This window comes from Sceloporus undulatus, chromosome 2 (genome assembly GCF_019175285.1).
Source record: "Sceloporus undulatus isolate JIND9_A2432 ecotype Alabama chromosome 2, SceUnd_v1.1, whole genome shotgun sequence".
NCBI lineage: Eukaryota > Metazoa > Chordata > Lepidosauria > Squamata > Phrynosomatidae > Sceloporus > Sceloporus undulatus.
The window spans coordinates 171041452-171056799 of record NC_056523.1 but is presented as its reverse complement, the minus strand read 5'-3'; the positions used below and the strand labels follow the sequence as shown (position 1 = coordinate 171056799).

General features: G+C 40.4%; 1 protein-coding gene across 1 annotated transcript; it reads right to left on the bottom strand.

Moving 5' to 3' along the window:
- Positions 1 to 254: 254 nt before the first annotated feature.
- LOC121923909 (keratin, type II cytoskeletal 5-like) lies at positions 255 to 15078 on the bottom strand. Its single transcript, XM_042454843.1, has 9 exons — positions 14551 to 15078; positions 12103 to 12317; positions 10632 to 10692; positions 9506 to 9601; positions 8793 to 8957; positions 7441 to 7566; positions 4891 to 5111; positions 3664 to 3698; positions 255 to 1529 (listed from the first exon to the last, which is right to left on the bottom strand). Exons 1-9 carry the CDS (start codon positions 15076 to 15078, stop codon positions 1309 to 1311), a joined length of 1668 nt encoding a protein of 555 aa, XP_042310777.1. The 3' UTR covers positions 255 to 1308.
- Between the last annotated feature and the right edge of the window lie 270 nt (positions 15079 to 15348).

Below are 15348 nucleotides of genomic sequence, written 5' to 3'. Positions count from 1 at the left end.
GGACTACAGCTATGGCACAGCTTCTGGCCTCTTAGGACACATGCATCATTTAAATAGCATACCTTCAAAGTGACCCAAAGCAGCTTTATTTTGTCCTGCCTGTACGGGCCCATAGTTTCTCTGCTGACATCTCCAACTACATTTAGTAGGTTTCTCCATAGAGTGGAAATAAGGCAGTACATCTTGGTAGCACTACTATCATAACATGAAATCCCTTAGCAAAAATTCAAAAGACACAAATTTTCTCTGCATGTTAGAGTTTAATGAGATGCAGATGGTCACATCAAAGAAGAATAACCACCAAAACTTAAATGAGTAATGAAAAAGATTCCAGGCCATTACAAAAAAAAGCAAAAGCAAGAGAAAGAGGGAGAGAAAGTGCATGAGGTACAATTCAGCCAAAGTTAAATCTTTCTCAGTCACATTAACAGCAGCAGTTTAAACCAGTCTTTTAAACTTTCCTGTTGAAATTGGTAGGAATTATAAGAGTTTAATTTTCACTGTGATCATGTCCTTTGGACTGGATCAAAAAGGAGCGGTTATAATTTTAGCTCCACATATTACTTTGAAAATCATTGTCAGTAGAACAAGCAATCACAGAATAATATCAGATACAATATTCTTTTGCATGAAAAGACAAAACACTAAGGCCATGTCCATGTGAACAGTAACTTTGATATTGCTGACATTCACACTATTTGCTCTGTGATTCTCATTCAGAGGACTACAGTCTGGAAAGAACAATAACAGAAAGCAATTTTCCAACATTCCAACATGTCCAACAATTTTCTAACATTGCTTCTTCATGAGGCTACTAAGTCTGTTTGAGGCCTTCTCAAGTTGTTTCAGTCTGCCGTCGAGAAGACAATTTCTTTATGTGAAAGGAGAGCCAATAAGCATTCTGGAATATTTTAAGACATGTGATCATTCTTGTGAGGCAACACAGGAATTGTTCTCCAATAGACAAAGTGTTTGTGAATGGCACAGAAGTAGAGCAAGACACTTTCCTCAATAAACTCAGTAGACCTACCTAATGCTGATTGCCTTTGGTTAATGCAAAATACAGCAATACTATGGATGGTACTTGGCTGGTACCTGATCTATATCTGGAGGCATGAAATGTATTTACAATTAGTTAAGAAAACAGAATGCAAGGTCTAAATATATTAGGGGAGAATAGAAATAGTGGTTATAAAACGGACACAGTTCATTTCTCCAAGAGGTGCCAGGGCTGGGTTCAATGTGGCTTGACCAAGGTTTCCAGAAGAATGTCTTCATCCTCAGTTACATTATCACGGCCTCTGTTGCTTACTGTTTCCTAGATGTAGACCTGATGGTGGATGATGTAGTAGTTTTCTTCACAATGGTTCCCCCAGAACTGTATCCTCCACCTACTCCACTGCCAATGCTGCTTACACCTCCAGAGCTGAAACCACCAAGGCCACCGGACCCACTTCCAAAGGACATTCCTCCTCCATAGCCACCACCATAGCCACCACCAGAAACGTGAGTGGTAGAGCCAACCACAGCTGGAAAGGAAAACAACCAAGGTGATTACATGTTATCTGATACACAAATAATGTCTAGAACTAAATTTTGTCAGTGCTGCGTCATTATGGGGGCAGCCATTCCTGTGCTCTACAGTAACATATGTAGGAATAAATTGAGTGTCTCTGTACTACATGGGCTATAGATGTTCAATATCAGTTTCATGGCCATGACCGTCATCCAACAGAATCCTGGAATTTGTAACGTGAGGAGATATTTGGAATTCTCTGGTAGAGAGCTTTAGTACTATAGTTCAGAGAAGGGTGAAAGAGAATTTTAAACACTCCTCACTAAATCACAAATCCAAAAATTCCACAGGACAGACCCACAGCAGTTTCATTGGTATGAAAGTGCTATAACAGTGTAGTACAAATACACTCTGCATCAGATCTACGCCATGGCATTCTGCCCCAAGAACACACTGGAAGTGCAGCCAAGCTAAGAGCAGAAGCAAATCATTTTTTCTCTGCTCTATGAAGGGGGAAAAAAAGAAAGTAACTAAAAAGACAACCACACCTTATTTCAAGGCCAGGCCCATTAAAAAAAACCTCAGACCTTTCTCTTGCAAAATCAGTGAATACTCTCCCCCAACACTTCTGTGGAATAGACATTCCTGAAAAAATATGTGGGTGGGTGGAAGGATAGAGCACAGAAATGCCCATGAACACATATAACATATTCCATAAGATTTATAATATTGCAAAGCTCACCTAAAGCCTGCCTATTGGTTCTTTTCGATATTTGAGTCTGCATTGTTTTACATTTAAATATCACAGCTTTGAGATATCTTTAAGCCAGGTAAGTGCTATTAAAAATTATTAAATAGATAAGGAGGAAGAGGGAGTGGGAGAGATTGTGGCTGCATTTCCAGTGGAATCCAATACAAAACCAAAGCAGCTACCATCTCCCTCACTCATACACGTCTTAGTAATTTAATCAATTCTTTTTACCATGTACCATTTATCTTGGGGCATTTAGCATTTATCTTTGGCCCGTTCCGCACGGGCAAAAAGTATGTGCTCAGCACATACTAGGGTTACTTAAGGGCGTCCCTTCCGGATGCCCTAACCCTAGTACGTGCCGAGCACGTACAAAATGGTGGCGCTCTTTCTACATGGGCACCGCCATTTTGATGTAGCAGACCCTTGCAGTGTCATTACTGCACCGCAAAAAGAAACCACTTTTTGCAGCTTCTTTTTCCGCCACCGGGAACCCTTCCCGTTTGGAGGCTGAGGCTTTCTGGTGGTGGAAACGGAGGCACCGGTACACCGCCCTTTTTGGGCGGTCTGTAAAGTGCCTAAATTTACCTTTTTAACTTTTTTACCGTTACCATTTTATAGTTTTCTTGTTTTATAATATGGAACCTCCACACCACTGCCAAATATCACCCAAGATGGTGGTTTGCAATCATGTGCTGCAGCCTCCAAGGGACAGGAATCATCCATGTGATGTGAGGTTCAGCTGAGAGGGAGTGTGATATAGTAGTTTAAGTGCCAGACTTCAGTGCAGGGCCTTGGGTTCAAAATGTTTCCTGTTCATCCAGGAAGTTCAATTGGATTGCTTTGGGCAAATTGCTAATGTTAACAGATCCATGTGTAATCCATCTCTATGGTGCAACATCAGCCAGGTCATTACATGCAAAAGTTGCTTACACCAGCTTCCCTACAGTCTTTTTGTAACATCAACCTTTAATAAACTGCAATCTCTGTGTACACGTTACTAGGACACACATCAAAGTTGCACCGATACAGCTGATTTTGTGATTGCTTAAAAGTGTTACAGTCAGAAGATGCATGAAGAAATCTTCCCCAGACCTGACCAGCTTCTGCCTCTGACACGTTCCTTCTGTGCCCATTTTTTAACAGATTTAGTAGCTTGACATATTGCTACAAGACACCCAGCTTGTAGCAGACACACACCAAACCTCCCAGTTTTGGGAATGGAGTAAAAAAGAAAATTAACTTGGCTGGGCTCTGGTTTTTAGGAAGTTCTTTATGGCTAAGGTCATAGTGTTCTACTGGCATAGTAGCTCCAGTGAACTGAATTGCTGGAGAGACAGCTTATAGGCTGGTGTTACTTGTTTTAGAGAGAGGAAAGAAATGAGTTGCTACTTACAGATGTTCACAGCACTTTGGCACTCTCCAGACATCCTGGGAAGAAAGGAAGCAGGGATTTAGGAGATGGATCAGATCCAAGCAGACTTTAACATACAAAAGCCTAACCAAGCTAATCCCTTGAAAACTTGTTGCTCTCATTGTTAGGTTTTGTGGATATCACAACTGTAGTATGGAGAAAGGAGATAGGGTTGAATACAGGGGAGCCAGGTTCAGCTTTTTCCCTGTCCAAGGAATTCCTTGGGAAACTTGTATTTTTGGCCATGCTCAGATGTTGCTAGAATCTGGGTCACTGTTTCTGTCTTTCTGATCTTTACAGTCCACATAGGCACAATATATCTGAACTAATTTATTATGCCTTTCACTAAATCCCAAAACAGCATAATGCACAGGGTGAAATGCCCCTCCTCACAAAAGCTTGGAAAGTTACTTTTAAATCAGTTCCCTACTGTTAATATTATACGTCCCAAGTAGTTAAGTACTGTTATGGTTCCAATTTTAAAAGTAATTTTGTTTTTTAAAAAAATTAAACAATACAATAGGTAGCTACTTTATTATTTTGTTAAAGCACATATCTCAATATTAGAGGTTGTTGGCCTATGATGTAAAGCAGCACTTCTCAGGCTATCAGATATGGGGGACCAGCAGTTATTTTTCTCTCTATGTATCAAGCACCAGTACTAAATTTTTGCCCACTGGGTATGATTGTTTCTGTCTTTCCTAGAAAATTTCCTAGGACAAGCAGCTAATGGTTGTAACCTAAAATAGTGGCTGAAATATGGACCTGATGTCCAGCTTTAACTGTTCACCCTGTGACCCAGGGGAAAGGCAAATGCCTTTTTTATGACTCTTCCCAAGTCCTAAGGGCCCATCTACAAGCATGTAAAGATCCTCAGAATTTGTGCTTCTGCACTTTAATCTCCAGTTCTCACCATTCCTATGGATTTAATCTGAGGTTAATTTTAGCCAGGGCAAATCTTCTGTGCACGTCTAGTTTTCCTTTTTCACAAAGCCCATCCTGGCATCACTGGTCTAGCTTCTGCAGTAGGCTTGAGATTCAACATTTCCTCTATTAGATTTAGCCACTAGACTCAATCAGTCCTTTCCCAAAAGCTTGATAGGGTAGCGGGCTAATATAGTGAGTTGTATAATGAAAACACAACTCCTTTCCTCTATACTGTGTCTTTCAACAAAAGCAGGATTCCTCATTCCTCTGCATCTCACTCACCTGCTTTCCTCTAGTTCCAGCAATTTCCTGTAGGTGGCAATTTCAACATCCAGGGCCAGTTTGCCACTCATCAACTCCTGATACTCCTTCAGGAGACGGGCCATTTCTTCCTTGGCCTTCTGCAAAGCATCTTCTAGTTCTCCAAGTTTGTCTCTGGCATCCTTGAGTGCCAATTCACCCCGTTCCTCAGCTTCTGTAATAGAAGCCTGCAGCTTCTCACACTGAAAGGCAAAACAGACATAAGTAAATCATATCACCATCACCATCACCATCACCACCACCATCATCATCATCTTTCTGTGGTGCAGTAGTACTGAAATTCACAGGAGGTAGCACATAATCTTTAACCTGCCCTCACACCTCTTATGTAAATTTTCCATATTAGATGAAATGATACAGCTAGAGCCAGAATTGTATATTTGGTACAGTTCCACAAGAGAAAACACAGAATGTTGTATTTGGCCTAGAATTCTACTGAGAATCACTGTCCTTTATATTTTTCTAAGCAAGTTTATAGCCCTCTTGGCTACATGTAAAAATGAAAACAGTTCAAATGATTTTTCCCTTCTGAGCTTTTCCACATTTTCTATATTATTATTATTATTATTATTATTATTATTATTATTAAAAACTGGGGGGGTGCACAAAATATCATGCTTTGGACAAAGAAATCACAAAGTATGGGCCGAGATTCTACAACAGGGAAAGGTAGAATAAACTTCCACAAGGGAGAACTATACCCCATTTCCTTGCCCACCAACTGCCCACGTCTTTTAGCTGCTGCAGCCCTGGCCATTTAATAATAATAATAATAATAATAATAATTTTATATTTCCCATCTCTCCCTTCGGATCAAGGCGGGATTACAGCACTAAAACAATTCCATATAAAATACAATTGTTAAAACAATGACATTACTATTAATTCACTAAAATAACGGATCATCAACTAACATTCACACTAACATTCATACATTCATATTGGTTGAGGGAGAGCAAGAGGCAACAACAATAACAAATATCCAATTATGTTCCTACAGGAAGATGCACAGTGAGGAGGATTCCTGGGAATCTTCCACAGGTTTTAGACGACAACATCATTGCTTATATAATGACACCTAGGTCAGGATGCCAGCTATGGTTCTTGTGCCAACAAACCCAACAAAAATTAAGGAAAAGCAAAGCACAAGTCTCTTTGATCTCATGTGAAGTGAAAAATCTCATGGAAGTTAACAGATTTTTGACAGATATTTTAAGAATATTTCTGTCACAAGATTACATCACTCATGCATCCTAATCTTGTACTCAAATGTACAATGAAAAACAGGTGCTAATGATACAGCTGCTATACAAATTTTGATAAGAAAACATGTGAAGTGCTTGAACACTCCAAATCATCTAGGGATGTAATTCTTTACTGATTTTATTCTTAAAGGAAGCAATGAAAAATTGTAGAAAACTGCACAGACGTCAATAACTATTTGCAATCTGAGATTCATTCTGTCCAAAATGTCCGCATGGTCTTTTTGTGCAAGAAACAGCATTTTCTGTGCAGAAGTACTGTTTTTTGCACACAGAATGGTGCAGTTGGTGGCATATTCTGCATAAAATGTGTACTTTTTTCATACAAAACAGGATTTTATGCACATAAAATATTTCTGGGGGAAAAAATAAGTTCTGCATAGAAAATCTTATTTCCTGTGCAGAAAAATATTGTTTTTTGTGAATAATACATAAATCATGCACAGAATAAATCCTGAATTGTGGAGATTTTCATCAACCCAGAGGTCTCCTCATCAGGCTTCTCTGATTCTTGAGAAATAAGTTTTTGACCATTTTGGAATATTTTAAATTGACTTTCCATCATGATCATCATCAGCATCACCAACACCCCCATTACTGACATCACTGTCATCATCATCATCAACACCATCACAATCTCAGCCACTTGCCCTTGAGCCACAACTCTGTCTTGTTCCCAGTGCTGCTGCAGCAGAACACTGTCCCAAAACTATGCCAGAGAAGTAACTGACAGACCAGAGGGCTTATGGAAGAAAAAAATAGACAAAAAGGATGCTGCGCTTCCAATAGCTCCTAATGTCATAGCCAAAGATCTGTTAGGATATCTCCAAGTGACTAGCACCATTATATTATCATACCTTTCACTAGCAGCTTTATATTTATGTACCAGAGAGATTTGCAGAACTTTTAAAAATGACTTGTTTGGGGTACAACTCCCTAAATCCCTCAGCCATGTTTATTCTGGGTGAGAGATTTGTGTATTATAAATTCACCCAAAGATCACCATAAGTCAGAAATGACTTGAAGGCACACAACAACAACAAAATCCAAAATGGTAACTTATCTTGCTCTGGAGTATCCAGGCATTATCTGCCACACTCAGCACATTTTAGCTATGTTTCTGACAATATGATTGTAATTAAGGAGACATGGAAGGAGCAAGCTGACCAGATAAGGTTTTACTTATAGGAAAAATTCCAAATGGGATGTCAGCCCCTGGGCTAATGCTACAAAAGTTCCTCCACCATACCTGCTTCTTCACATTATCTATTTCTGCACGTATCCTCTGCATCATCCGGTTAAGCTCAGAGATCTCGGCTTTGGTGTCTCGTAGATTATCCCCATGTTTCCCAGCTGTGACCTGCAGCTCTTCATACTAGGATTCAGAAAGACACAAAGTATGAGATTTATTTAGGTCTAACATGAGAATCTGTGGCAGAGAGTTCCAGTTAAGGGACAAAGGATATGTACTTTGTACCTTTAGGAAAGGGATGGACTAAGGGGGGGGGGGGCAGAGGTTGCATGCAGTTCCAGATTCCCATTACTGTGAACCCTGAAGCCCCCACCAGTCTTCCAAACCTGCCAACTCCCAAAATTAAAATGTTGGGGCAATATTTGTCCCCTGACTATGAGAAAAGCTCCTAAACACATAAAAGCTGGAGATCTGCTGCTAATTGGTATAGACAACACTGAGACCTGGAACAGACAGGCCAATTGAAGTAGATTCCAGCCTCTTTGGAGGCATGGCATTCAAACAATGCACACCTTCAAAGCAGCCCAAAGCCATGCTCTGGTCCTTTGGACTGGAGCAAAAAGGAGCCAGGATAATCCAACTTCTGGTGGCCTGGGTTGGTTCCTGTGGCCATGGCCCACTTTGGGAGTGGGCTGTGTGGTTGGTGCAGTCACGACTCACTGGCCACCCTTTCACACTTGTCTGCTTAGGCCCTGAATAAATATCAAAGGTCTAGAGTAGCTTCCTATGTTTGGCTTAGGGTTGGTTAGGCTTCCTTTTCAAGAACGATGGACTAGGCATTCTTTGGCATGCTCCAGCAGAGACCAGTAACAGCCTACTTCTTCTCAATTTATGCAAACACACATACTCAGGTTGCTTCACACTTGATGGTTAACCCCAATAAGAGAATCTAAGCATGTATCTCTACTTTGTAAACTGAAAACTAGAGTTTGGAAAATCTAGGAGGTGATGGGGGGGGTGGTGAATTACCATCTCCAGAGGCCATACTTGCTAAGGGATTCTTAAACCTTCAGTCCAAAAAAAGTAACCTTCCCTAGATCTTTTAAAAACACATCAAGTCAGTGGGCCATGGGGATACTGTTTATAGTTAGACTGCCAAAGTCTAAGGTCCATCTACCTCTGATATAAATTAATACAAGATTATTAATTCAGTTTATTTATTCAGTTTATATCCTACTAATATGGGATTCAATAGTCTTGCATGCATCTCTGATTTTGCACAGTAATTGGACACCTTACTTTGTAGCATACATGAAATGGAATTACAGAAAGATGGGGGGGGGGGGGAGGAATCTGAGCAGCATTTCAGATTGCCAACGTTGATTGGAAATGAATGCCAGAATACTCACCTTGGATTGATACAAAGTCTCTGCTTCTATACGGCTCCTCTGTGCAATTTCCTCATACTGTGCCTTGACCTCTGCAATGATGCTGTCCAAATCCAGGTTTCGGTTGTTGTCCATTTGAAGAACAACAGAGGTGTCTGAAACAGTCTGTTGCATCTGGCTCAGTTCCTGCCAAAGCAATGCAGCCACTGCCATAAATATACCACCTTTCCCTCCACATACACCTGCTCATATCCTGAATCACTCCTTCCTTTCCCTGTAGAAAGACACCTGTCTCTACCTTAAGAGGTGGCCCCGTGGGTGGGAGAGTCCACTTTGCCATACCTAAAAAGGTCTGATCGTCTTCAACATCTCTTTGACACCTTTTTGGCATCCCAAAAATTGAATACTCAAATTACCATTTGTTGCTACTTGCTATTATGATGGCTTTGACTTTTGGAGACCCTATGAATGAGAGTCCTCCAAGAGTCCTGGTCATCAATGGCCTTAAAATGTTTAAAGCTTTTAAAATCTTTCAGGTCAATTCTAACTATTCTGATGGGAGAATACTGTTACAGTACCTGATTTCAAACAGTATGTCCACTTTTAGAAAGGAATTCAAGATGGGAGATGTATTTGTTTGAGGATTGCTTGAGCCCACCATACCATGCAACAAAAGATCAGTTCTGCTCCAGTACTGTCCCAAGTGCTCACAGAAAAATAGCAACACCACTTACAGCTTCATACAGGCATCTCAAGAAGTTGATTTCATCTGTCAAGGCATCCAGTTTTGCTTGCATTTCAATTTTGTTCATGTAAGCTGCATCCACATCCTGACAGAAAGACCAGAAAAAGGATCATTCCTTTTACATGATTATATCAGTTCTAAATCAGAGCTTGGAAACATCACTTTTGGAAACAGAATTCCCCTCCCCCCAAGCTAGAGGAAGTGAAGGGAATGGTAATCCAAAAAAGTAACTTCTCCAAACTCAGTTCTAAATGCTAATCTGAATGCCATTTTGCACATTGAAACCACTGCAAAGGAACAATGAATTTTTGTTTTATCTTGATAATGGCAACTGGCAGCTTCCATGCCAATGGGACAAGGAATCCATTATGGGGTTTTAAGCTGAGCTCTAAAGGAACTATCCAATGTGCTGAACTCATCTCCAAAATAGATTCAGCATTGATCCTTTGAAGTTTCAAGTAAAATGTGGAGCAGATTCATTGCCCATTTTACACAGAAGCCACCAGCAAGCATAATTCTTTGTTACTGAGTTATCTAAATGCCTCTAAAAATTCATGGGCATTTGGGATGGTGATGGAGATCTGCATTCTTTTCTTCCAAGATTCTGTTCTCCTACTTTAGACCTCTTGCAGTACCACAATCTCCAGTGGCAGTCACATATCATTATCAGACAACATCATCTCACTTCTTCTCCTCCTTTTCTACTAGTGATTGAGGAAAAGTCGTAGACCTAGACCACTGAGTTTGCCTTTGCTGGTATTATTTCATATAAGCTGTCAAATGGTGCAGAAGTTCATTTTCTATTATAATGGTAACCAGCCATTGTTTTGGCATTCAAGTCTCAGAATCCCTGGCAACTGACCAAACTTCTAGAGATCCACACTTTTCTACCCCCACTCTTGTTGTAAAGCATTGGGTTAGTCCAATCAACATTCACAAATATACCAAGATAAATTATTGTAGAAGAAAGCATTGATGGGGCTTAGTATTAAAAGTAATTTGTTGGTCCATACTGCCTATTATTTTAAGTGTTAGAGGAATGTAATCAAATGCACATTTCCTTTTGTAAAAGAAAAGAAAAATGAAAAGAACCATCAAACCATGAATACACTTACCTTTTTCAAGAGGACAAAGTCATTCTCTGCCTGGGTGCGCTTGTTAATTTCTTCTTCATATCTGATGATCACAAAGAAAGGACACTTGGTTTCGGTATTTTTCCTTCTCTACCTGTACTATTCCTCTTCTGTGATGACTGCCATTTTTTGTATCCCCTGCCCATCAAGTCCAACTTCTCAGTGATCCACCACCCTCAATTTTGGATCAAAACATATCAATATTATTAAGTATCAGGCCCTTGGATGCAAAATAATACTAGTATAAAATCAGAACAAGGAGTACAAAATTATTTTATTTTTCCATCCTTTATTCTTGATTACAAAATCATGGCCCTGACTTCTTTTCAAAAATTTGGTTAGGAGTAGGGGCAAGTGAAGCAATCTGGTCCTGCCTCTCTTCTTTCTACATTACTGTAATATTAAAAGTCCTTCTGAATTTGCTTGGCATGCAAGTGAAGGACTAGCAAAACTAATCCCTAATTATTTTATGAAATTATTTGGCATCCTTAAGTTTATGACTCACACTCTATTCTTCATAGTTCCCATTCTTCTGACTCTGTCCTCTGCCAGGATGCATTCCTCATCCTTTGACATCAGGCAAAGGTATTGTTTTATAACATCTTGATTAACAACATAGTTTCTAAATATACCTATTTATTAAATAACAATACCTATTTTTATGCATTACAGGCCAGCAATGCCCATATCTAACAAACAGATCTCTTTGGACTAGTAAGACACCAGTTTTCATGTCATGTGGAACACTCTTCATAGGTAAGGTTAAAGTGGGGAGCAAGATGTAGCTGCATGCATCAACTCCAAACCCAAGCTACACCACAAACTGGGGTGTCTTTCAGATCTTTATGGGATGACTAAGAATGTCTGCAAAGGATTTTATTAATGTGTTTGTCTAAATAACTCCTGCAGTTCCTTCTTGTTGGCCATGATGGACAGACTGATAGGAGTTAAGCACAAAATATCTGATAGGCCAAGGTTTCTCCACTCCCTATGCACTGTATAATATTTGCATGTTACTGGATGTCAATATAGAATCACCAGCTAAAAGCAAAAAATATTGTAGAACCTATTATAACTGCATATAGTCTTGAAATGCAAGCAGAGCTGCATCCATTTGTCTTAGCTAAAATAACTCCAAATGTACAAAACGTGCCAACACACACAAACACACAGACAAAGGAAGAAGGGAGGGAGAAGAAGAAAAAAGAAGTGTGGCAACACCTTTAAGATTAACATTTTTATGTTTGCATAAACCCACTTCTTCAGATGCACTTCTGAATGGCATTAAGGCCTCAGGTATAAAGCATATTTATTTGTGGTAGTGGAATAAAATATAGCAGACTCCAGAAAGTTGCATATCATGGCACTTGCCCTAAATGTTCAAAGAGCTGTGCAAGGTGGGGGGGGGGGGGATCTAAAGTTCCAAATTTGGGCTGGGCTAAAATATTCTTACTTGTTCTTATAATCTTCCACCAGATCTTGACAATTTTTAAGCTCTGAATCCAGGCCTCTCCTCTCATTCTGAAAACAATCCAGCTGTCTTCTCAGGTTGTTGATATAACTTTCAAACAACGGATCAAGGTTCTTCTGAGTGGAACCAGGCCCTTGCTCTTGCAAGAGTTTCCACTTGGTCTCTAGGACTTGATTCTGTTGTTCCAGAAAGCGGACCTAAAGGAAGGAGAAGAGTGGACAGGGGAGGAAATACAGTAAAAACCTTTGCCATGTATTCCTATAGTCCTTACTGACCATGTACAGGCTTTATGTGGTCTAGTATCTGTCTCTAGTATATTACTATTCCTTCTGGGGAGGGAGTTTGGAGATGCCATTTTAAAATATGAATTTTTGGCTCTCTGCCCTCTGTTTTTTGCCTGTAGATCAAGGACAGGTATCCTGTGGCCTTTCAGATTTTGTTCACCACAACATCCACCTCCAGCCAGCATGGTTAACTGCCATAGATGATGAAAGTTATAATACAACATCCTTGATATAGATGTTAAGCACTCATAATTTCCAAAGCAAAAAGTCACCCATTCCCCCTCCCCGCAAAGAGAGATCAACTGACTCATCAGTCTCCAGGGCCTTCCTTGAATGAAGTCCTTGTTGTGGTGCTATGCACACCCAATTATACATTGTAGGTTAATAGTTACAAATAAAGATCTACATTTAACAGCTGCTTTTGGTGATACCTATCACATAACAAGTTACATGGGGACCATAAATGCACAAGAAACCATTTCGTTCCTTTTATGGCATAATTGTGACTGTTTTAGTTTCTTTTATACTTACAGGGGTACAACCTCACCACTAAGGCATCTTTTGTATCACAGGCCAATGGCTTGAAGAATTCTGACATATTTTTAAAGTTTTTACTTTCAAATAGTGGGAAAGAAAATAGTTGCTTTACAAAACTATGATTATAACTATCTACTTTGAGCCTTGGAAAGACAATTGCCACTAATTACTTTTTAAAGTAATGTTCTAAGCTAAAATTACTTTGTAAAATAACTTTCCAGATTCTGGCCATGACTTAAGTTCAGGAACTGAGACTTAAGTTCAGGAACTGCTACACTGAAAATGGTTCGGATCCCTCCACCTATGGTTTACCTACTTGACATTAAAAATCTTCTGCAGCAGAAACAGTGTTTTCCTCTTGGTCATGTTAGTCAGGCTAGTCTTACTTCCTGAAGCTGGGTGGATGGCCCCTGCCTGTCTCATGATTAATAAACCAATATTTTCTTCTGGAAATTACAAAGGAGGTAGACATAAAATGTGGGACTCTTCACATCACCAGATGCATGAAACCATAACAAGAGTTCCAAGATAGCCAGGCCCTTTTCTGTGCAAGACTCTCAATCCAGAATTGACCAATGTTTTTCTTTGCCACAAGACCACATCCAGAGTACTTTCTAACAGAGCATAACTTGGATACCTCCTTCTTGAAAGATGTCACTATTCCTTCCAGCCAACCCTCAGTCCACAACCAAGGACAACTTCCAAATTCCATATTAAATCTACTACTCATTCTGTTCACACAGAACACTAAAACCCAATACGAGGCTGAGAAATGCAGTGGAAAATGAGAATGAAACTGGGAAGGGAAGCATTTGTTGCAGCAACAATTCACATGTGTTCTCAGGAAGCAATAATGCTGCAGACTAGGACCAATTTTGCTACCCAGTATACACCTGTAACATCTACTGCAGCCCATGGAGATGCACAGTACCTTTTGCCTTCTTGTAGCTGTACCTCAGGAAAGTTTCATTTTGGGGCCAAGATGTTTTATTTCTAGGCACTGGCACAGGACTATCCTGGGCAGAAAAAGATGTCCTTACATTTTCCCAACATGTCTGATTGCAATTTAATACTGGCAGCAGCATGGAAGACCAGCAATGTTATACAATACAAACTAGAGAATGTAACTAGCACAAACGTAAAATGGTGTCACAATCAAGTGTCTCCCCAGGGCATTCTGGGAGAGATAGATTGGTGGAGAAGGACCTCAGAATGTTTAGCACATTCACCAAAGTATAGACCCAGGCTTCTTTGGGGGTGACGTTAGAGTACATTTTTCAGGGTAGATTTGCCCTTCTTATTTTTTATTTCTTTCTGTTCTATTCCTATTTAATAGAACATCCTGGGAACTACTTGCAATCCCTCTCAGAGTCATTTAGAAATTTCTGTTAGATTTGAGATTTAATAGCCATCACATTTAAAATGGCAAATCATAGGTTTTCAGTTACTCCCCCAATTGTCCAGTCCTGAAATACATTATATTTCAAAGCATCAGATAGCCTGTTAACTGGGAATACTCCTGAAATATCCTCATCACAGAAATGGAAGGACCTGAAGAGAGAGAATCCTCAAACCAATTTAAAAGTTCACAGTGTTATAATCATCTCACCTTGTCGATGAAGGAGGCAAATTTGTTGTTGAGGGTCTTGATCTGATCTGTCTCTTCAGTCCTCACTTTCTGGATTTCTGGATCTATTTCCAGTTTGAGGGGCTGCAGGAGGCTTTGGTTGATGGTCACTTCCTTGATCCCTCCAGGTGGGCATACTGGAAAGTTGGGGCCACCTGCCCCATTAAAGCCACCTCCTAGCCCTCCACCAAAACCACCGCCAAGACATCCACCAAAGCCACCACCAAGCCCTCCACCAAAGCCACCACCAACTCCAAAGCCTCCACCTCCTTGGCCACAGCCACCAAAACCTCCACCAAAGCCACCAGTGGATATTCTCTTGCTGCCCCCAAGGTTATAGAGGCTCCTGCTGCCAAAGCCCCCACCTGTGCTTCCACCACGGCCAGAATATCCACGGGATGTGGAAGCAGTGCTGAAGCTGACTCTGTTTCCACCCCCTAAGGAGACAGAGTTAGAGCTGAATCCCTTGTTTCCTCCTCTGATGCTTAAACCATAGGACTGACGAGACATGATGACTGTTGGTTATGGGGAGATGTGTCTTGGTAGCAAGTAGTTGGCGATGGAGTTTCCAAGGAAGAGTTCCCAGCAAGGAATGAAACTGAGCCCCTCTGAGAGGAAGGCAAGAAGCAACCTTTTTATCCATTCAGAGAGTTGGCTGGTTGACAGGGGAGTGGAAAAGCAAGGGCTCATCTTTTTTTTATTTTATTTTATTCCTGAGCTTAGATGTGCTTGGCACCCTCCCTCTTACTCTGTGCCAGAAAGTGACCTTCCCTGAAACAC